At 44.8% G+C, this 23,441-nt stretch overlaps 1 protein-coding gene across 1 annotated transcript in view; it reads left to right on the forward strand.

Annotated features, from left to right (window-relative positions):
- Positions 1–2,089: 2,089 nt before the first annotated feature.
- The window catches only part of LOC139254460 (collagen alpha-1(II) chain-like), a 42,797-nt gene continuing 21,445 nt past the window's right edge, over positions 2,090–23,441 (forward strand). Inside the window, exons 1-5 of the mRNA XM_070873687.1 lie at positions 2,090–2,104; positions 10,721–10,828; positions 18,508–18,561; positions 20,226–20,333; positions 20,439–20,718. Of these exons, the coding sequence (XP_070729788.1) occupies positions 2,090–2,104; positions 10,721–10,828; positions 18,508–18,561; positions 20,226–20,333; positions 20,439–20,718 (565 nt within the window). The remainder of the gene's footprint in view (positions 2,105–10,720; positions 10,829–18,507; positions 18,562–20,225; positions 20,334–20,438; positions 20,719–23,441) is intronic.

Below are 23,441 nucleotides of genomic sequence, written 5' to 3' on the forward strand. Positions count from 1 at the left end.
TCATGTAAAAGATAATATTTTCCAGTCGTCACTGGTTAATTAGTGACCATGGTTTTTCGACTGGGTCCAGTGTTTCCATTTGCCAATACCCCTTATATCTATGCAGGCGCACATGTCACCCACCATTATTACCTGATGGGGTCCGGTCCATCTCGGTGCGACCCTGGACCTCTCTGGGTTAATCTTTACCATCACCTGACTGCCTATTTGGGGTATTTGGACCTTCTGTACTTTAGTGTCGTTCTCTAAGTCCTTGATTATTTGTTGATCTCCAGCCTGTGCTTTTAAATCATGTAATTGCTTACAGAGTTCCATCACAAAGTTTTGTATTCTGTCTTTATAATGTCCTACGTCCTTGCTTCCTGAAACTAAGACCTCTGGCAATCTCATAGCCCTTCCGGTCATTAGTTCAAAGGGTGTCAGTCCTGCCGCCTGACTAGGGGATGCCCTGAGCTTCATCAGTACTCGGGGTAACATGTCTACCCATCCTTTTCCAGTCTCCTCAATTGCTTTAGCTAGGGCTGCTTTTAAAGTCCTATTCATTCGTTCCACTAATCCGGAGGATTCCGGATGGTATGGGATATGGAATCTTTGCCTGATCCCTAGTAAAGCGCAGGCCTGTTTCATCATCTTCCCTATGAAGTGGGGGTACCTTGATCTGAGTACAGCTACAATGTCATTCCCCATCACGATATTATTTCCTTTGCTAGGATCCTGGTCACGGTTTCTGCTGAACAATTTCTAGTGATGAAAGCTTCTACCCACATCGTAAACTGGTCTATTATAACTAGGCAGTGTGTCTTCCCCTTGTTGCTGGGTAATGGTCCTGTAAAATCTAGCTGTAAGTTTTCCCAGGATCCTTACGGTCAGGGCTGATGTCCCATTCTGACCTTTACTTTCCCCCCTGGGTTGCATTTTGCGTATGTCACGCATCTTCTACAGTGGTCCTCTATATCTCTACCCATTCCCTTCGACCACCAGCATCTGGACATCGAGCTTATCATTTTGGTTCTACCTGTATGGACATACCCATAGTATAAATTTAGTAGGCTCTCCTGAATGTATTCCGGGGCAACCACACTCCTATCTTTCCTCCATACCCCGTCAATCCCTTGTTGGGTCCCCTTCTGCTTCCACCCCCCCCCCCTTTTCCTGTGGAGTGGCTTCTCCCTGTACCTTCAGCATGTTTACTTCCTCAGGCCCGATTGTACATGCTCCGACCTGGGTCTCCCCGGCCATTGTACCTGTCTCTGCCACTCGCTTGGCTGCCTTGTCTGCCCATGCATTTGCGTTTCCCTGCTGGTTTCGGTTGGTAATTTTTATGTGCGCTTTGATTTTTATTATTGCACACTCTTGGGCTAGGAGGAAGGCTTCCACTAATTTTTTAACAATCTCCTCATGTTTTATCAGCCCTCCTCCTGATGTCATGTATCCCCGTCTACTCCAGGCTATCATATAATCATGCACCACTCCAAAAACATACTGACTGTCTGTATAGATGTTTACTCTTTTCCCCTTTGCCATTCTCAGAGCCTCAGTGAGAGCCACCAATTCAGCCACTTTAGCAGATAGGCCCCCTTCTAGCCGTCCTTCCCTTCTAACCTGTCCATTGCTATCTACCATGGCCCATACCGTCTGTGGTGTCCCATTGATATAGCACCGAGACCCATCTACATATAGATCCATGTCTGCCTCCTCAAGCCTGACTACTTCCCTTGTCTTCTCCTGTCGGGCTACACTGATGTTCCTCTCCCTCCGTAATGATCCACCCTGCAGGGTTGTTACACATGTCATTTATTATTGTTATCGTCCCGTTGGGGGGCAAGAGCATTGCTTCCCACCTAGCCCTTCGCACGTCAGATACCGTTTTTAGCCTTCCTGTGTTAAGTAATTCTACTAAGGTATGCTGGGTATGTAGGATAATGAGCCCTGACATTACTATTGGTTCGCTAACTCTGATGGCCCACGCAGCACAGCCCAGGGCAGCCACACATCTTGACAGTCCTGCAATTACAGGTTGCGGCTTACCTGAGTAATATGCCACTGGCCTATGTCTGTCCCCATGTAATTGGGTCACTATCGCGTTATAATGATCATTACTGTGGTAGGTATAGATGTGGAAGGGTCTATTCTGGTCAGGTAATCCCAGGGCTGAGCACTTGTGAGAGCTTGTTTTAACTTTACAAATGCTGTTTCCTGATTAGGGCCCCAGTACACTGGCTCTTTGGAGGGTTTCCCCCTTTGACCAGGTCTTGTATAGGTTGTGCCATCTCGGTATGTTCGGGGATAAAATATCAGCAATAGTTGAATAGCCCTAGTACCTGCCTAACCCCTTTCATGGTTCCTGGCCTGGGCATTGACCGAATCGCCTCCTTTCTGTCCTCAGGCACCTGCCTCTTCCCTTGCGTTATTATATATCCTAGATATGTTACTTCGCTCCTTCCCACCTGTACATTTCTAGGATTTATTTTTAATCCAGAATTCTGTAGAACTCCTAGCACTGTAGTTAAAGCTATTACGTATGTTGTTCTGTACTGGAGGCAATAAGGATATCATCCACATACTGCAAAAAGGGTGCTTCCTTCACCCACGTCTACTGGTTCCAAAATTCCTGACAGTACTCGGTGAAATATGCTCGGTCTATTATGGAATCCCTGTGGCACTCTAGTCCATGTGGATTGTTTACCCTTCATGGTGAAGGCAAATTTTGTTTCTAACTCTTCATCTAAAGGTATAGCCCAAAATCCGTTTGCTATATCAAGCACAGTGAATATCTTATGTTTTGGATTCAGACCATTAAAAATTGTGTCTGGGTTTGCCACTATCGGGTGCTCTCGGGGAGTTACCTTATTCAGGGGCGGTGTAATCGATAGCCAGTCGGTGAGATCTGTCAGGCTTTTTTACTGGCTTCACAGGTGAATTAGTGGAGGCAATTATCTGTATCACTACCCCTTGCTTCTCCAATTTCTGCACTACCTGACAGACCGCTACCTCAGCTTCAGGCACTAGTGAGTACTGTCGATGAGCTTTGTGTTCAGGTCTGGGAATTTTGATAGGTGGTATTCCTACTAGCCCACAATCCTGCTTGTGTCATGCCCACAAGGTTGGGTATAATTGGCACACGCTATCCCCTAACATTGCACTAATAAACATTCTTGGATCCCCTGCCTGCCGTCCCATACCTCCGCTGGAGGCCAGCAAGCCCTAGCGTGTACTGGCTAATCTGCCGCCATTCAGATAATATTCTGCCTTCGTGTTTTTGCCACCAAAGTGGATAACCTCACATTTATCCACATTATACTGCATCTGCCATGCATTTGCCCACTCACCTAACCTGTCCAAGTCACCCTGCAGCCTCTTAGCGTCCTCCTCACAGCTCACACCGCCATCTAGCTTAGTGTCATCTGCAAACTTGGAGATATTACACTCAATTCCTTCATCTAAACCATTAATGTATATTGTAAAGAGCTGGGGCCCCAGCGCTGAGCCCTGCGGAACTCCACTAGTCATTCTGAAAAGGACCCATTTATCCCGACTCTTTGCTTCCTGTCTGCCAACCAGTTTTCTATCCTTGTCAGTACAATCCCATGTGCTTTAATTTTGCACACTAATCTCGTTTGTGGGATCTTGTCAAAAGTCTTTTGAAAGTCCAAATACACCACATCCACTGGTTCTTTCTTGTCCACTCTACTAGTTACATCCTCAAAAAATTCTAGAAGATTTGTGAAGCATGATTTCCCTTTCATAAATCCATGCTGTCTTGGACTGATCCTGTCACTGCTTTCCAAATGCGCTGCTATTTCATCTTTAATAATTGATTCCAACATTTTCCCCACTACTGATGTCAGGCTAACCGGTCTATAATTTCCCATTTTCTCTCTCCCTCCTTTTTTAAAAAGTGGTGTTACATTAGCTACCCTCCAGTCCATAGGAACTGATCCAGAGTCGATAGACTGTTGGAAAATGATCACCAATGCATCCACTATTTCCATGGCCACTTCCTTAAGTACTCTGGGATGCAGACTATCAGAACCCGGGGATTTATTGGCCTTCAATTCCATCAATTTCCCTAACACAATTTCCCGCCTAATTATGATTTCCTTCGGTTCCTCCTTCTCACTAGACCCTCTTTCCCCTGGTATTTCCGGAAGGTTATTTGTGTGTTCCTTCGTGAAGACAGAACCAAAGTATTTGTTCAACTGGTCTGCCATTTCTTTGTTCTCCATTATAAATTCACCTGAATCTGACTGCAAGGGACCTACATTTGTCTTCACTAATCTTTTTCTCTTCATATATCTATAGAAGCTTTTGCAGTCAGTTTTTATGTTCCCAGCAAGCTTCCTCTCATATTCTATTTCCCCCTCCTAATTAAACCCTTTGTCCTCCTCTGCTGAATTCTAAATTTCTTCCAGTCCTCACGTTTGCTGCTTTTTCTGGCCAATTTATAAGCCTTTTCCTTGGATTTAACACGCTCCTTAATTTCCCTTGTTAGCCTGGTTGAGCCAACTTTCCCGTTTTATTTTTACTCCAGACAGGGATGTACAATTGTTGAAGTTCATCCATGTGATCTTTAAATGTTTGCCATTGCCTATCCACCATCAACCCTTTAAGTATCATTCGCCAGTCTATTCTAGCCAATTCATGTCTCATACCTTTGAAGTTACCTTTCCTTAAGTTCAGTATCCTCGTCTCTGAATTAACTGTGTCACCTCCATCTTAATAAAGAATTCTATCATATTATGGTCACTCTTCCCCAAGGGGCCTTGCACAACAAGATTTCTAATTAGTCCTTCCTCATTACACATCACCCAGTCTCGGATGGCCAGCCATCTAGTTGGTTCCTCGACATATTGGTCTGGAAAACCATCCCTAATATACTTCAGGAAATCCTCCTCCACCGTATTGCTACCAGTTTGGTTAGCCCAATATATATGCAAATTAAAGTCACCCATGATAACTGCTGTACCTTTGTTGCACGCATCCCTAATTTCTTGTTTGATGCTGTCCCCAACCTCACTACTACTGTTTGGTGGTCTGTACACAACTCCCACGAGCATTTTCTGCCCTTTGGTATTCCGCAGCTCCACCCATACAGATTCCACATCATCCAAGCTAATGTCCTTCCTTACTATTGCGTTAATTTCCTCTTTAACTAGCAATGCTACCCTACCTCCTTTTCCTTTCTGTCTATCCTTCCTGAATGTTGAATACCCCTGGATATTGAGTTCCCAGACCTGGTCACTCTTGAGCCATGTCTCCGTGATGCCAATTATATCATATTCGTTAATTGCTGCCTGCGCAGTTAATTCATCCACCTTATTACAAATACTCCTTGCATTGTCTTTTTAATACACTTTGCTCCTTTAGATTTTGCTGTTATGTGGCCCTTTTTGATTTTTGCCTTGGGTTTCTTTGCTCTCCACTTTTACTTTTCTTCTTTCTATCTTTTGCTTCTTCCCTCATTCTACTTCCCTCTGTCTCCCTGCATAGGTTCCCATCTCCCTGCCATATTAGTTTAACCCCCTCCCCAACAGCACTAACAAACACTTCCCCTTGGAATTGGTTCCGGTCCTGCCCAGGTGCAGACCATCCAGTTTGTATTGGTCTCACCTCCCCAAGAACTGGTTCCAATGTTCCATGAATTTGAATCCCTCCCTTCTGCACCACTCCTCAAGCCACGTCTTCATCTGAACTATCCTGCAATTCCTACTCTGACTAGCACGTGGCACTGGTAGCAATCCTGAGATTACTACCTTTGAGGTCCTACTTTTTAATTTAACTCCTAGCTCCCTAAATTCAGCTTGAAGGATCTCATCCCATTTTTTACCTATATTGTTGGTACCTATATACACCACAACAACTGGCTGTTCATCCTCCTCCTCCAGAATGTCCTACAGCTGCTCCGAGACATCCTTGACCCTTGCACCAGGGAGGCAACATACCATCCTGGAGTTTCAATTGCAGCCGGAGAAACGTCTATCTATTCCCCTTACAATAGAATCCCCTACCACTATTGTTACTTTCATTATCTTACTCCAATTTGTTCTGATCGGTCCCTAGCATCCATCCATCCTGTGCTTCAGGAAGTCCAATTTTTGCACTTTTGGTATACTGGCCCCTCCCCTACGCTGCCAGTCCCAGCTTTGTACCACTGGTGTTGTTTATTGGATCTTTTTTGGCCTTTACTAGACTGTGAATGTCTGCTAAGGTTAGGTTATGGGCGTCTAGCATCTCTTCCACATTTTGCCAGAATTCCGTATTCCTACTATTTGTTTTCGGGGTTGGCACTTCATTCAGTTGTATTTGTCTCTCATGTGGACTGAGAGGTACCTCCTGTATGGTAATTCGAGCTGTTTTTTGTCCATTGGCAGGAGTCGTAGTGGTGTGTATAGGTGCCACTTGTAGGTAGCCATTATCATATGCCAATGGACAAAGAACAGCTCGAATTACCATACAGGAGGTACCGCTCAGTCCACATGAGAGACAAATACAATTGAATGAATTGCCAACCCCTAAAACAAATAGTAGGATTCCGGAATTTTGGCAAAAGCTGGAAGAGATGCTAGATGCCCATAATCTACTTCGTACTCGCCATCGGCCTACTCACCCCAGTCCGGTTTATTGTCAGGTTAGGTTTGTGGGCTATTCTTACCCACCGAGAGGTACAGCTGTTCTACTGCTGGTGCCATAGGTGGTCCTGTTATGACTGCACATTGCACTGTCTGTCCGGTCCTGTTTTTTGTCTCTTCCAGCTTATTTATTTTACCCTCTAACTCTTGAATCTTACCCTGCAACTCTTGAACTTGTTTTGTTTGAATATCTATTTTGTTTACCTATCCCCGGTAGCAGGTGAGCATCATTACATCGGCTTGCTCCGTTTTATAGTTAGTTTGACTATCCCAACATTTCCTCTGTCTGTCTGGTGGGTCTCCTGGCTGCCATCCTTGCTTTTTCATCATTTCTATTAATTTCCCATTTTTCTCAGCTAGCAAAAATACTAGAGATCCTTCCAGTCCCCATTGCCATTCTATTTTACTGGCCATTTTTCTAGTCCTTTTGGTTGTATTCCTTCTTTGTTTGCACCGCTGTGCACGACCAAGCTTCGAGAAAAACACCTATCTCCTAGCTCGGCTTTCATTCTTCCATGATTCGCTATAACTTGTTTTTTATACAGGATACTTCTCTTTCCCCGTCAATGCTGCAGCTCTAACTTGTAGGTGGTACAAAAGGCGGACTCACCACAACAGCAGCTGCCACATCATCTGATTGGAGAATCTGTATCTTGTTCGTGACGCCAAACGTAGGGGTTAAATGAAGACTTCTCTCCTTAAAGGTGGACTCCCTGATATAAGGAATCAACATCCCCGCCCATATAACGACCACGGAATCAGCCAAATGAAACCTTCGGTACAACTAGTTTATTTTCAGCACATGCAAAGGAAAAGTTCAAATGTGAACCTTCTCAGAACAATGGTTCACATCCACAGTTTATACAACAAACCGAAGTGTGTACCTCTCCCACAAAAGCACCGGTTGGTTTACTGCTTAAGCGAAGTTTGTTATGTGTTACTAAGATTAAGGATGGTTCATTAATCATCAGGCTTAATTCGTTATAAGTGTGCTTTACATATATAAGCAAGTGTTACATACAATAGGCAATTATAATCCATACCATAAGGTAGAGGCATTTCACCGATTCCTCAGACCCTCCTAATACTGATAAGCCCTCTTAATCTGGACCATTTTACATGTCAGATCAATTCACTACCTACAGTATCTCCATTCTTGACCACCTATCTGTCTGCTCTTTGCCTGCTACAACTCTATACCCTTACAAAAAACCCTTCTCTGCATTCAGGCTGCAGCTAAGGTTGGAACTGATGACTTTGGATGGAGGATTGCTGTCAGGGGCTTATGGTCAATAATGATGGTAAACGTATGACCAAACAAGTATTTGTGGAACTTCTTAACCCCAAAAATTAATGCCAAAGGTTTTCTTTCGATCTGCTCATAATTCCGCTCACTGGCACTGAGAGTACGTTAAGCAAAAACAATTGGTCTCTCCTCCCCACTATTTTGTACATGAGAGATCACTGCCCCAACTCCATACGGAGAGGTGTCACATGTTAGCTTGATCCCCTTAGATATATCATAGTGAACTAACATGGTGCTCTTTACCAATTAGCTTTTACACTCTTTGTATGCTGTGTCGCATTCTTCTGACCACTTCCAATGAGTCTTTTTTCAACAGCTCATTCAGTGGATGTGACACTTTTGCCAAATTTGGTACGAACTTCCAATAGTAGTTCAAAAGACCCAAAAATGATCAAAGTGACATTCTTGAGAATGTGTGCATTTCTGATTGCATCCAGCTTTCCCTTGGTTGGATGTAAACCATCTTTGTCTATTCTGTGTCCCAAGTACTCCACTGAGTTTTGAAATAACTCACACTTATAACTGAAATTCTGTGCTTCTCTAGTCATTTGAACACTTCATTCAGCGCATTATTATTGATGTGTTTGCTTGGTGCTGAAATGAGTATGTCATCTAAACAGCATACTACCCCTTCAATGCTTGCAGAATCTGGTGCCATTCGTCAGATCTTACTTTGAGAAGATCTGGCCACCTGTCAGCATTGTGAACAAATCTTCTACATTTGGCAATGTATTGGGTAGATTATCCTCTAGAACTTGGTTTATGGTTACTTTATAATCACCACACAACCTTACCTTACCATCTGACTTAGGTACAACAACAATGGGTGTAGACCAATTAATTAGATCGATGTTAGAGATAATGATCTCAGTTTCTAGTCTTTAGAGTTCTTGCTCAACTTTCTCCTTGAATGCGTATGGTACGGGACATAGCCTACAGTAAACTGGTTTTGCGTTCTTCTGCACTCTGTCACTCACCTTGAAGCCTTGGATCAGACTGCCTGTTTCGCAGAATACCATCGGATACTGCTTGATGATGTCATCTTTCGATACAAATTTTGTTTCCACATGAAAAATCTCATTAAATCCAGCTTCAGTGATCTCAACCAATTTCTACCTATCAAGGCAGGCTTGTCTCCTGCCACTACTATGAGAGGCAAGCTCTGAAACTGATCCTTGTATTTCACCGGTATGGTGGTACTTCCTACAACAGGGATTTGCACTTCTGAGTAGCCTCACAGCCCTATCTTCGATTTCTCCAGTCGAAAATCATGCAACTTGTCGAGATACAGCGATTCAGAGACTATGCTCATGGATGCACCAGTGTTGATTTCCATGAGTATCCTAGTTCCTGCAACCTCCACTTGGACAATGATACTTTGTGAATCACTGTTAGATACCCTCATGCTCCTGATGATGTGTATCTCCAGAACCTCCTCATCCTGTTGCTTCTCTTTAATGCTATGTAGTGTCTGGCAATTTCTACTTCTAGCATTGAAGGTTGGTTTACTCTTCAGTCAGCATGCCTTCTCAAGATGCCCAGTTTTTTGCAGCAGAAACTCTCTGCCTTCACATATGGACAGCTTTGAGGAATGTGTTGTCCCAGGCACCGATAGCACAACTTCAATTCATTATTACCTTGGCCAGTTGCTGAGGCCTTGGGGCCCAACTGCTTTTTACTTTTAGCCTGCAGGCAATTCAGCTCAGTTGTCTGATGACTGGAAATGGCATGAAATTCTCGGGTGTATTGGTCGGCCATATCCATCAACATAGCTGTTTGACAAGCTAAATCAAAAGTCAAGTTAGGAGTTGTCAACAGCTTCCTTCTGATTGCTTCATTTTCATCCCACAAACAAAGCGATCACTCAATGCTCATTCCTGAAACTTTCCAAAATGACAGTGAATGGATAGCTTGTTTAATGCTACAACGTATTCACTGATACCCTCATCAGTTAATTGATTTTGTGTTCCAAAATGATAACTTTCACAATTTCTAGGGGCTCAGGACTGTAGTGCTTATAATTCCGTCAGTGGCATCTCCTTTGGCTTGATGGGAACAAGCAAATTTTTCAGGGTTTCATACACCTCGGGGCCTGCTTCAGTCAAGAAAATAGCCTGTTTCCTTTATAAAACCAACCACTTACAGTTTTCATTATCGGGAACTCCAACTATACTATCCATGGTGAAAAATGTTTCTAGCCACTCCACATATGCTCTGAAAGTCTCTCGGTCATGATAGAACTCACCCAAGAGCCTGATTGTACCCATAGGCACTGCCATCTGGACTCTGGCAACGTGACAGTTTATCTAAGTGTGCTTGAAATTTACCTTGGATTTTTAGCTGTTCTTCAAAACAAAGAACCTCTCAAAGTATCTTTGTTGTTTGCAGGATTATCCACCATCAAAAATATCAGCTAAGGAATCCAAATATCCTATTCTCATCGCCAATTGTGATATTATTACACAGCTACTCAAGCACAAATGCTACAAGACTGCTCCTTAACAGAATCTGTCATCATGTGACCTTGCTACATCAGTAGTCCACTAGGTGGAGCTCTATTACAGTCATCTTTGTTCAGAAAGCTATAGATTCAAGACCTAGGCTGACACTCCAGCACTGTACAGAGGAAGTGCTGCATTGTTGCTGAAGATGTTTCAACATGGTAGCATGCTATGTAACAGCAAATATTATTATATATTTAGAATTACCATTAAATGGGGATTGAATAAACATAGTTTTGCTGGTTTCAAGCCTTGGAATCATAAAATGTTTGTACTTTTTCCAGGGTCCTCAAGGCCTTCAAGGTGAAAAAGGTGACAGAGGACAGACGGGTACAAAGGGCCTGAAAGGTCATCAAGGATTCTCAGGTCGTCCAGGTCTACAAGGACGTCCTGTAAGTATTTTGCATTTTGTGGCATCTCAAAGTAGAAACCCAAAAAAACTGTGTCCTCTGGACTTTGCCTCTGTACCAATCCTCAATATAAAAAAGCAAATAGAGTAAATTAATATTTGCTGACTAATCAATATTGGTTAGAACCCACCTAATACTGCACATAACCTACATAACCGATGCTCAGTGTGGGTTCTGCCAGAACCACTTGGCTCCAGACAAAATCGCAGCTTTGATCCAGATATGGATGCAAGAGCTGAATGCCAGTGGAGAGGTGAAATGAACTGCCCCAGACATCGAAGCAGTATTTGACTGAGTATGGCATCAAGTAGCAGTAGCAAAAATGAGGTCAATAGAGGTCAAAGGGAAAAGGCTCACGTTCTGAGAGTCATACCTGATGCAAGGAAAGATGTTTGTGGTTGTCAGAAGCTAGTTATCACTGCCCAGGACATCATTGCAGGGATTGGGCTCCCTGTAAGGCTTAAATGGTAGCTGGCAGAAATCAAGCATGAACAGGCCATTTCAACTAGAATATTTATTCTTCAAGATGGTCATTAACTGGCACTTATGTAGTGTGAATGTCACCTGCCACCTGTCAGCCCATTAAAATCAGCCCAGAATCCCACAGAGACTCCCAAGCAGGATGGCCGTCTGTAATGTATTTGCTTCATGGGTCCTTTGCTTAAGAATTGATATTAAGAACTAGTTGGTTCATTATCAAAGATTTAATAATCACGCTACACATTACCAGATCATCCACCAGGCTCACAACCACCTGCTTCATTGTAGATCCCCTGAACCCAACTGGCTGGGGTTTTATTGAGTCTTGTGAAGATCACGTGACTGACTAATTCACTCACAACTATTTTGAGTTGCACGTGTAAATCAAGTGTCCCTTGATTAAAGGGGGGGGGGGCACTAAAACCTACAAACTTAAACAAATTAAACTTTAGACATTGGTGGATCAAATAAAAATGTGGTTGCCGGGGGTGATGATGTACTCCAGTCCCTCTGGCGCCCACCTCTTACGGAAGGCCGTGAGCGTACCGATGGACATCGCATGCTCCATCTCCAGGGACACCCTGGCTCGAACATAACCGCGGAAGAGAGGCAGGTAGTCAGGCTGAACAACCCCCTCGACTGCCCACTGTCTGGACTGGTTAATGGCCACCTTGGCCATGCCCAGGAGCAGCCCTACAAGGAGGCCTTCCGACCCGTCCGCTCCTCTCTGCACAGGATGCCCAAAGATCGGGAGCATGGGACTGATGTGCAACCAAAATTTGAGGAGCAGCCACTTCAAATATTGGAACAGGGGCTGCAACCTGACGCACTCCATAGAAACATGGAACACGGACTCTTCCAGACCGTAGAAATTACAGGGCCTGGCAGTCTGTGAACAGACTTAAAACCCGATTACACAGGACTGCCCCGTGCAACACCCTCCAGGCCAAGTCCCCAATAAATAAAGAGAGGGCCCCCGCATAGAGAGCACTCCTCTGGATGGCAAGATAGTGCGCAATGGCGTGTCCAGACGGCAGACAAGGATGCAAAGTGGAGGGTGGGCAAGAGCAGCCCATAGAGGAAACCCCTCTGTGCTGAACTGAAAGGCACAGAGGGGATTTCCCAGAGGAGGCTCAAGTTGAGAGGCACTGGCTCCTGAGGGAGGTTCCGGGGCTTGGCGCGATGAGGAATTCTGTCCGGATGAGGGTCAGTTCAAACGGGATCGCCCCACATGCTTGAGCCTCCTCGATGCACCTAATGGAGTCAGGGCCCAGTGCTATTTTTAGCAACTCGATGGCAGTGGCCGCAAGCCGGACATTGGCCCAGGATAGGCGCCATGTCAGCTCCTCTGGCGCTAGCCAGCCCGCTCCTCCGCAATCCAGCAGGTCCCTGACCCTGCTCACCTTGCCAATCACAGCCCTCTCATCCGCTTGCCAACTAAAACCGCGCTCATGGAGGTACAGATTCCTGAGCAGTGGCTCCCGAAGGACAGCTGCCACTCCAGACGGTGGAGAACTGCGCTTGGTGGCGACTCTGTTCCAGACCCTGATGAGTTCCTGGTAAAAGACAGGCAGCCCCCGCATGGCAGTCCTGATGCCTCCCAGGTTCACAAACAGGAGCTGCATGTCATAATTGAAGCTGTACAGCTGGTGGAAGAGATACGTTGCCAGTGCACGCCATCCAAGAGGGGACTCGACATACAGGTATCTCTGCAGGGTCTGAAGACGAAAAGTTGCAGCCTGGGTACTATATGGTGTTCATTTTCCACTCTACTTTGATTCATAGACCTTGGGAATTACAGGAAAGACTCCACGTAACTCAAAGTTTAGGCTTAAACCGAAGTGTTAGTTTATTACACAAAAACCAACTAAAAATTACAGAACGAAACTTCTTAGAGATTGATCGAAGACATACAATCACCCATCCAGCCAGTTGCTGCTGTTGTTAATTGTAGGCTCGAGGAGCTAGGGAAGATGGTGGGTCCCAGCTGCTTGCTTCGTGGTCGTTGTTCCTTTGACCTGCTGTTCCGAGGTGTTTCTTCGACCGGTTCCCCTGAACTGTTGTTTCTTCCTTCTTCCTGTTGTTCCGAGCTCTTGGTTCTCAGCTCTTATATATATATATATATATATATATAATATCCGTTTGATTATACAGATCTCCTACTGGGCTGCTTTCAGTTAATGCATCTGGATGAGTCTCGATGGCTGTGAAGATGAGTCTGGATGTGTTTGGATGGCAAAGATACACATTTACTTTGGTGCACGGAATCGACAGGGCAAAAGATAACTCCTTATCTTTTGTGCCCCGTTATCCAAAAATGCATGCCTTGTGGGATCCTTTGTTGTCCTGGGTTTTCGCAGACTTGTCGTCTCCATAGGGAACTGGTTTTTCCTCTCCAGCCAATTAATCCATGGGCTCCTCTGCTTGATTGTATCAAAACACTTTGTCTCAATGTTAATCGGGTCTCGCTTCTGACAGCAGAAATTGCATTGATCAGTTATGAGTCACCACCTGCCCCAGGTTGGCGTTCGTTCTCCTGCCCAACAGTCCCACAGGTTTTCTTTAAATCATGTTATCCTGTGGCCTCTTGCTATGCCTTGATCATGAAATGTGTAAACCTTACAGTACTCAGGCAAACCAAGGCCTGACCGCCCTCACTAAGTGGGAGACTCAGATCCGCAGCAGAGACCCAAAGCTTCCTGTTGTCCCAGAGGAAGTTGACGAGCTTCTTCTGTATCTTGGTGACAAAAGCAGGGGGAGGGGTCAAAGTGACCAATCAATACCACAGCATAGCGGCCACCAGCTGGTTTATTACTAGCGCTCGACCCCTGTTGGTCAGCATACGACGCAGTCCTATCCAGCGCCGGCAAGGCTTCCTCATCAGGGCTGAGGTAGACTCCCAGATAGAGGATATGGGCCATGCTCCAGGCAGAAGGCCTGAACTCCACCAGCAGGGAGTCCAACGGCCACTGACCCATCAAGAGTCCGGAACATATTTATCCCACTTGATCCTGATGGAGGATGCAGCCGAGTAAATCTTCTGGCACTCATGCATCCTCTGTAGGTCAAGGGGTCAACAGATCTACAACTATTTTCAAGTGCCCCTCTGGAAGGGCACCAGAACCAACAAATTGCAAATTCAATTTTTACAGTAATTACATCAAATTTAAATTTGGTTGCCAGGGCTGATGATGCCCTCCGGCGCCCACCTCTTACGGAAGGCTGCGAGAGTACCGGTGGACACCGCGTGATCCATCTCCAGGGACACCCTGGCTCAAATGTAACCGTGGAAGAGAAGCAGGCAGTCGGGCTGAACGACCCCCTCAACCGCCCACTGCCGTACCTAGGAGCAGTCCTATGAGGAGGCCTTCTGACCTGCTCACTCCCCTCCACACAGGGTGCCCAAAGATCAGGAGTATGGGACTGAAGTGCAACCAGAATTTGAGGAGCAGCCCCGTCAAATATTGGAAGAGAGGCTGCAACCTCGCACACGCATAATATACATGAAACACGGACTCCTCTAGACGCAGAAATTACAGGCGGCCTGGGAGCCCGTGAACCGTCGTAAAAACTTATTGCACGGGACTGCTCCATGCAACACCCTCCAGGCCAAGTCCCAACAAATAGAGGGAGGACTCCCGCATAGAGAGCACTCCATTGGGGCCCCCCACCTCCGGCGGATGGCAAGATGGTACACCATGGCGTGTCCGGATGGCAGACGAGGATGGCAACGTGGAGAGTGTGCAACAGCACCCTGTAGAGGAATCCCCTCCGCGCAGAACTGAAAGACACGGAGGAGATTTCCCGGAGGAGGCTCAAGTTGTGAGGCGCCAGCTACCAAGGGAGGTTTCGGGGCTTGGCGCCGATGAAGAATTCGGTCGGGACGGGGCTTAGTTCAGATGGGATCGCCCCACATGCTTGAGCATCCTCGACATATCTAACGGAGTCAGGGTACAGTGCTGTTTTTAGCGACTCGATGGCATTGGCCGCGCGCCGGATGTCAGCCCAGGCTAGGCACCGTGCCAGCTCCTCTGGCACCATCTAGCCCACATCTCCACCATCCAGCAGGTCCCTGACCCTGGTCACCTTGCAAGCCACAGCGTTCTCGTCCGCCTGTCACCTGAAATTGCATTCGTGGAGGTATGGATTCCTGAGCAGAGGCTCCCAAAGGACAGCCGCCACTCCAGACAGGGGAGAACTGTGCTTGGTGGCGACTCTGTTCCAGACCCTGATGAGTTCTGGGTGCTCACGCATACCAATGCCTGACCACCCTCCCTAAGCGGGAGACTCAGAACCGCAGCAGAGACCCAGTGCTTCCTGTTGTTCAAGAAGAAGTGACCAGCCGGTACCACAGCATGCGGGCACCAACTGGTTTATGACTAGCGCTTGACCCCTGTAGGACAGAACTCAGAGCAGCCCTGTCCAGTGCGCTAGGCAAGCAACGACTTTGGCAACCAGCTCTTGCCAGTTCGCCGGCCAGGCTTCCTCGTTAGGGCTAAGGTAGATGCCCAGATAGAGGAGATAGGTTGTGTTCCAGGCAAAAGACCTGAACTTCAACAGCTCTACAACTATTTTGTTGAAACTTAAATCAAATGCTCCCTTTTGACATGGGCACTAGAACCCACATTAACAATTTAAACTTTAAGGAAGCCTTAAATCAAATAAAAATTTGGTTGCCGGGGCTGTTGATGCATTCCAGTCCCTCCAGCACCCACCTCTCGCGGAATGCCAGGAGCGTACCAGTGGACACCACATGCTCCATCTCCAGGGACACCCTGGCTTGATCAACAGCTCTACAACTATTTTTGTTGTAAACATTAATCAAGTGCCCCCTGATTAAAGGGGGGCAGGGGGGGAATAAAACCGGCAAAATAAACCAATTGAACTTTGGGCGGTAACCATAAATCAAATAAAAATTTGTTTGCCTGAGTGATGAAGCACGCCAGTCCTTCCGGTGCCCACCTCTCGCGTAATGCCTGGAGCGTACCAGTGGACACCACATGCTCCATCTCCAGGGACACCCTGGCTTGATCAACAGCTCTATAACTATTTTGTGCAGGAACATTAATACAAGTGCTCCCTGAATAAAGGTGGGTGGGGGGAGGGTTCATATTCCAGAAACTGCCCCTTTGCTTTTATTTAGGGCACCAAAAACACAAATTAACAGTCCAACATAAAGAGAACCTTTGTCAAATCAAATCAAATTAAATCAAGTTAAAATTCAGTTCCCGGTTGAAATGGTGTATTCCAGTCCCTCTGGTACCCACCTCTCACGGAAGGCCGCGAGCGTACGGGTGGACACCGCGTGCTCCATCTCCAGAGACACCCTGGCTTGATCAACAGCTCGACAACTATTTTGTTGTAAATTAATCATCAAGTTCCCCCTAATTAAAGAGGGTCGGGGGGCAGACTCCAAATAACTTTTCAAGTGCCCCCTTGTTTTTTTTTTAATCTTTTTTTCTTTTTTTTCTTGAGGGCACAAAAACACAAATATATACAAGTGTCCCCTGGCTAAAAGGAGGTGGGGGAGCACTAAAGCCGACAAACATAGACAAATTAAACTTTAAACATTAAGGATCAAATTTAAATTTGGTTGCCGGGGGTGATGATGCACCCCAGTCCCTCCGGCGCCCACCTCTCGCGGAAGGTCGCAAATGTACCGGTGGACACCGCATGCTCCATCTCCAGGGACACCCTGGCTCGGATGTAACCACGGAAGAGAGGCAGGCAGTCGGGCTGAATGACCCCCTCGACCGCGCACTGCCTGGACCGGGTGATTGCCCCTTTGGCCATGCCCAGGAGCAGTCCTACGAGGAGGCCTTCCGACCTGCCCGCTCCCCTCAGCACAGGGTGCCCAAAGATCAGGAGTGTGGGACTGAAGTGCAACCAGAATTTGAGGAGCAGCCCCTTCAAATTTTGGAAGAGGGGCTGCAACCTCACACACTCAACATGGACTCCTCCAGACCACAGAAATTACAGGTGGCCTGGGAGCCCGTGAACCGACTTAGAAACATAGTGCATGGGACTGGTCCGTGCAACACCCTCCAGGCCAGTTCAGACGGGATCTCCCCACGTGCTTGAGCCTCCTTGACACACCTAATGGAGTCAGGGTACAGTGCTGTTTTTAGCGACTCGATGGCATTAGCCGCACGCCAGATGTCGGCAGTGGATAGGCGCCGTGCCAGCTCATCTGGCGCCATCCAGCCCGCTCCTCCGCCATCCAGCAGGTCCCTGACCCTGGTCACCCTGCTAAACAACAGGGCATTACACTGAGAGTTTAGCGCTTGGGATATTAATTTTTAGTCCCCGGTGAAAGTTTTTCGCTCCTACCGGTGCGACCATTTTTCAGGGCCATTAACCCGAGGCCACAGTGACACTAGCAACTTTTGTGTCGCAGTCCAATTTCTAGAACGTCTTGTCTTGTCCATGAGTTTGGTCAAGTTAACTCACTGGTTACGTATTGTACCTCATTATGTCCATAACTTACATAACATAAATGTTTCCTCTGCATTCTGGTAGCATGTTTCACAGGCTTGAGCACATTAGATAACGTGACACATTAGTCAAAGATGTCAAAGGTGCTGTCTTTCGTATGAGATAATAAAGTGAAACCCAGAACTATTAGCTCAGATGGACACAAGGCACTATTTGATGAAGAGTAGGGGGTTTTCCTCTAGTGTCTTAGCCAATACCCTGTATTAATTGCTCAGTCAACAACACCAAAAGAGATTATCTGGGCATTTATGGAATTTGGTGCTGGTAGAATCTTGTGTGCAATTAAGCTGGAATATTAGTCCACATGAGAACAGTAACTATGCTTCAAAAGTAATTAATGGAATTTAAAGCACTTAGGGATGCACTGAGTGCTCTATAAATCAAACTCTTCCTTCTTTTGTGACAACTTGATTAGCTTGTATGTTATGGACAATTATAACTGAGCTAAATTTAATAATTCAATACCGACTAGAATTCATCATTTAGATGGAGAATCCCATGAACCTGGGATTATTCTGTTAACGCAGCTGAATGAGAACTAAATACTGTTGGGAAGACTGAAAAGGAATATAAACAGGGTGGATTATTTTTAAATAGCTGTTTCCATTTGGTCAGTTTATGTGATCCATAATTGCACAGCACTTATGTATTTTACTGAATAGGATGACAACTGTCTTTTCCTCTAGGGCTCTCATGGAGAACCAGGACAAGTTGGGATTCCTGGAGCTCAAGGGTCCAGGGTGAGTAAGGCAAAAATTGGTTCTTGAAGGCATAGTACAACTCTAGGTTTCCTGTTAGATATTGTAGAGCCGTCTGATCAACTGAACTGATCAATTTGCACAAAGCAAGGTCCCACAACCAGCAATAAGATAAAAGCTTAAAATTTAAAAATAGGAACACGTTGACTATTTTGTTTTATCTATGACTTTTGCTCACTTTTTTTATTTACTAAAAGTGTAAAATGATGTGATTTTTGATATTTGTATTGATTGCTGAAATTATTGAACCAAATTGAAATAGATTTTTTTTTAAAACAATGTAATTTTAACCTAACTCGCCTGGTGGGAAGCTGAGATGATCAGTTTGGCCGCTCATTTTACACACAACCTGATTTTAATTTCTACTGATTTCAGTGGAAGGTAAAATTTGAGCACGATGTCAAATGGGCGGCCAATCTGATCGCATCAGTTTCCCACTGGGCGAATTAGGTTAAAATAACTCCGTCTAATCTCAGGTAAATATAAACATCAATAGACAGTTACAATTTGATATTATACATGCTGCTTGAACCATGAAATAGATTTAAGCAACTATTTTAAATTTACTGCTATTAATTCAAAGTGAATGCACAGTAGTACAGTACAACATCTGAAATCCGGCAACCTCGGGACCGAATCCGTGCCGGTTTTTGGGTTTTGTCAGATTTCGGACAAGAAAATTAATAATCCAAAATCCGGCAACCTCGGGACCGAATCCGTGACAGTTTTTGGGTTTTGCTGGATTTTGGACCTCGCTGTTGGCACTCCTCGCCACCCGTCGCTCCTCCGCTCCTCACCGCCTGCCGATTCTCGCCGCTTCTCCGCTGCTCGCCGCCAATCATCCGATCCCTGTCTCCCACCGATTCTTGCCGCCCATGACCCCCCCGACACTGCGTTCTTTACTGGTTTCCTCCTCCCTCACCGCCCAATGTCGCCATATCGATCGCCTCAAAAATGTCTGGTTTTCAGACAATTCCAGTTTTCGGAATTCCGGATTTAGAACATTGTCCCTGCAGCATAATGCCATTAATTAGTTTCTATATTACACAAGATCTTCAATTCAAGTGCATAAAATGACAACTGAAGGTTTAAAAAATATTTAATAAGTGAAGGTGTGTAATATATGCCCCAAAATCTAGAACCCTAAGCTAATTTAAATTTGGTTAATTCAGTTTATAATGTTATGTTAAGGCTTTATCTTCTTATAAAACTATGATAATATTGCATTATAGTTATCCAAACCTGAACATAGCTGAATGGGAAAAACATTTACACACATTTTCTCTTATCATATAGAAATTTTAGCAGTTTAGATCTATGTTCAGTGTACTTCAGTCAGTTCCAATTATATGAAGCTTGACTACTTCATTATCCCTAGACTGATTTTATTGACCTTCCTTTGTAAAATGGATTCTGCCAATCTATGTACAGTACATACAAATTGTGCTTAAAATATATTGTTGATCATATCAGTTAGTACAAATTTGCCTACATGCAAATATTGTTTTCTTAAAAATATATATTTACTAGATTGCACACATGCTTGTCAGTATAATAATTGACATAAATGGCAACTGAATTAATTTATTTGTTTTCTTAGTTAACTGATTGCTCTTCTCTTCCTTTTTCTCTTTTTACCTCCAAAGGGCCCTCAAGGTCCACCTGGTCCTTCTGGTAAAGATGGTACCAATGGTGATGTTGGTCCTGTTGGCCCTTCTGGCCCACGTGGTCCACGTGGAGAATCCGGCCCTGTTGTAAGTAAACAATTCACCAAAATCCTAACCATGCAGCTCTGGCTTGATAGTATAAACTAAATATATTCAATTACAACTCAAAAATATATGCTTTAAAATTAACAGGGTGACGATGGTGAACAAGGTGTGCCTGGCCGTCGTGGTCCTCCTGGTCCCTGTTGTTCAAGCCCAGGTCTATTTGAAGATCATGAAATGATGTATCCAGAGTACCAATACTACAAAGATCAGCCCAGTAATTCTGCAAAAGAACTGAGGGCAGAGATAACGGCTACTCTAAAATCCATCAGCAGGCAGGTCGCAAACATTCTGCGTCCAGACGGATCTCAGAAGAATCCAGCCCAAAGTTGCTATGACCTAAAATTAAACTACCCAGAATTCAAGAGTGGTAAGAAAGCTGCGCATTCTATTTAAAGTCACATCTGCACAGTGGTTTGAATCTATTGCAGCTGCTGAATGTAGATTAAATTAATGAACATTTATAAAAGCTGCAAAGGATGTTGGCCACTTAACAACAGTCACTGCATTTCAAAGTATTTTATTGTATGTGAAGCATTTTGCAATATTTTCTGAGAGACGTGATCAAGAACGACAATAATGTAAACCTTTCTTTTCTATCTGAGGTTGAGAGCTTGACGAATCAATAAGATGATAAGAGTTAATGAAGTTTTATACTGATTAAAGACTATGGAGGCAATTTTAGCCTAGCCCACCCATCGGTAAACTGATGGAATCGGGTGCAATGCTGGTTTTACACCCCGCCCGACTTTAGTCTCCATTGAAGTCAGTGGATAGTAAAAGTAGACCGGGAGTAAAACCAGAGTTGCACCCGATCCCATGAGTTTTCCATCTGGCAAGTTAGATTAGCATTGTCCCCAATAGGGCTGAAATTCTATGCTCCATTGCTGGAAGGCATGAACGCCAACACTGTCCCAAATCCTGGGGCCATAATCATTTGAGTGTTTGGGGCAGGAGCATCATGCCTTTAAGAGTACACGAGCAGCATCCACCCTGATCCACCGGATATAGCGGCAGAGTAACTATGGACAGCCTGAGGCCCTTCCTAGGCTAAAGAAAAAGATCCAAGGCATCTTCAGCTCTAGAAAGATCTTTAAAATGCATACAGTAAGGTAATTGATCCCAAGGGGAATCGATTACCACAATTTTAGCAAGGACTGGAGCCTTTTCTGGGTCTCTAAAGCCTTTAAAGAGCTAAATTCCTAAGGATTCCCTCAATATGCCCCTTTGACAAGAGGGAGTGAGCAGAAGATTCACCCATGAGCTCCCCTCCCACCAGAAAATGTCTGGGGGTAAGCACAGCCTTATTTACATCTTGAACTCAGGGATTGCTCTCAGTACTGTTTTTTTTTTATATGGCACAATTAGAAAGTTAGTGTTCTCTGTGCTTCTCCAATATTTAAGTTAAATATATATTTACTGCAAACATAATTTTTATTTATTCGGAAGTGTATCCTGCAAATAAATTCAAAACTCAGACATTTAGTTCAATTCTTAGTATAAAAATTCGAACCTTGATCCAAATTTGAAGTTAAAAATGCCTGGACACAAGTCCATTAGGAAACACTGAAGTATTGCCCTGCAAGCTTCAAAAAATGAAACTGTATTGAACTACTGGACATCAAGAGAGTGCGAACGCATTAGACCACCAGGAACACATGTATCTCTCTCTCTAAAAAGGAAATTGGATGTGTAAACTACAGGAGAAGTGGAACATGCACCGGGGCCCTGTTAGATCAGTGAACATAGACTGGCTAATGTAGCAAAGCATGCGAGCATATCAGCCCCACTCGATCAGCAGAGAAGGTGAAAGTACTGTTCACCAAGGAATTTGAATCCACCAGGACATGAGGGAATTCAGTTTCATTGGGCCCAAGTTTGACTCTCCTGAGGTGCGCCGAATTTGTACACGAAAAATGGCGCCGAAAACTTACCTCGGTATTCTCCCCGCTCCTTAGAATGTTGTAGGCTTTGGCGTGCACAGCACAAGCAGGGTGGGGGGGGGGGGGCGGAACCCTCCTCTGAAAACAGTGCCAGTACCTCGGCACAAGTGCGCACATGTGCAGAGGTCCCGGCTCCTCTCCCCCAGAATCTCTGCATGTGTTCTGCAGGCTGTGTGGGAGGGGCCCGAAGCATGACGCCCCTAACCCTGGCCGAATGGGCTCCCTCATCTGCGGCCAGAGTGTGCAGCGCTTGCTATAGACTCTGTGCAACAGTACCCAGCTGCTAGTGTTTCTCTGCAGGAAAGCTTTGCTGAAGGTGGGACTTCTATTTTTTATGTGTTTATTTATTTATTTATTGATTGATTACGTGGTCCTAAATTCTTGTTTGATTTACATTCAAGTTTACTCTTCATCTGCTTTCAAAAGGAGTTCTGTAAAATAGTTTGGTTGAAACTCTTAATTACTGGACTTGCTATAATGTATTTGCTAGTTTACCAAACCATTTTTAATCTAATTGTTTAGTGCTTTGTAAGTTTTGGTGCTCGGTGCAGGTCTTCTCAGCTTCCTTGTATTTTTTATTTGTTATTGAATGCTTATTTTTGTGCTTTGTTTAGTGCTTGGTGCTTTAAATGTTCTGCTTTATTTAGTGCTTGGTGCTTTAAATGTACTTATGTTTCATTAATGTTGTTGTGAAGGTGTTTAGTGCTTTGCAAAGTCCTCTCACTTCCCTTCTCCCCCCCACCCCCCTCCCGCCCCCCACTATCTCTGGCGACCTGCTCTGATTGCTTAACTCACCGCAAGATTTTTCCACATACGCTGGCCTAAGTTAGTTTGGAATAACTTTTAGCTGTCTAAACTTGCTTAAATGGTCAGAAAGTGGCTGGTAACTAGATTTTTTTGGAGTATCTTAAAAATCGCAATTATGCCCATTTAATTTTGAAAATAAAAAACTGAACTAAAAAAAAACCTAACTAACTCACTTACACTTGAGCAAATTAAATGTGCAGAATTGCGATTTTTAAGATACTCCAAAAAAATCTAGTTGCTCCAAAAAAAACAGAGCAACTACTGGGCAAACTTGGGCCCATTAGATCCAGTGAGCCACCAGGGAATCGATACAAATATCAAAAATCACATCATTAGTGCAACT

The sequence above is a fragment of the Pristiophorus japonicus genome, chromosome 3 (genome assembly GCF_044704955.1).
Source record: "Pristiophorus japonicus isolate sPriJap1 chromosome 3, sPriJap1.hap1, whole genome shotgun sequence".
NCBI lineage: Eukaryota > Metazoa > Chordata > Chondrichthyes > Pristiophoridae > Pristiophorus > Pristiophorus japonicus.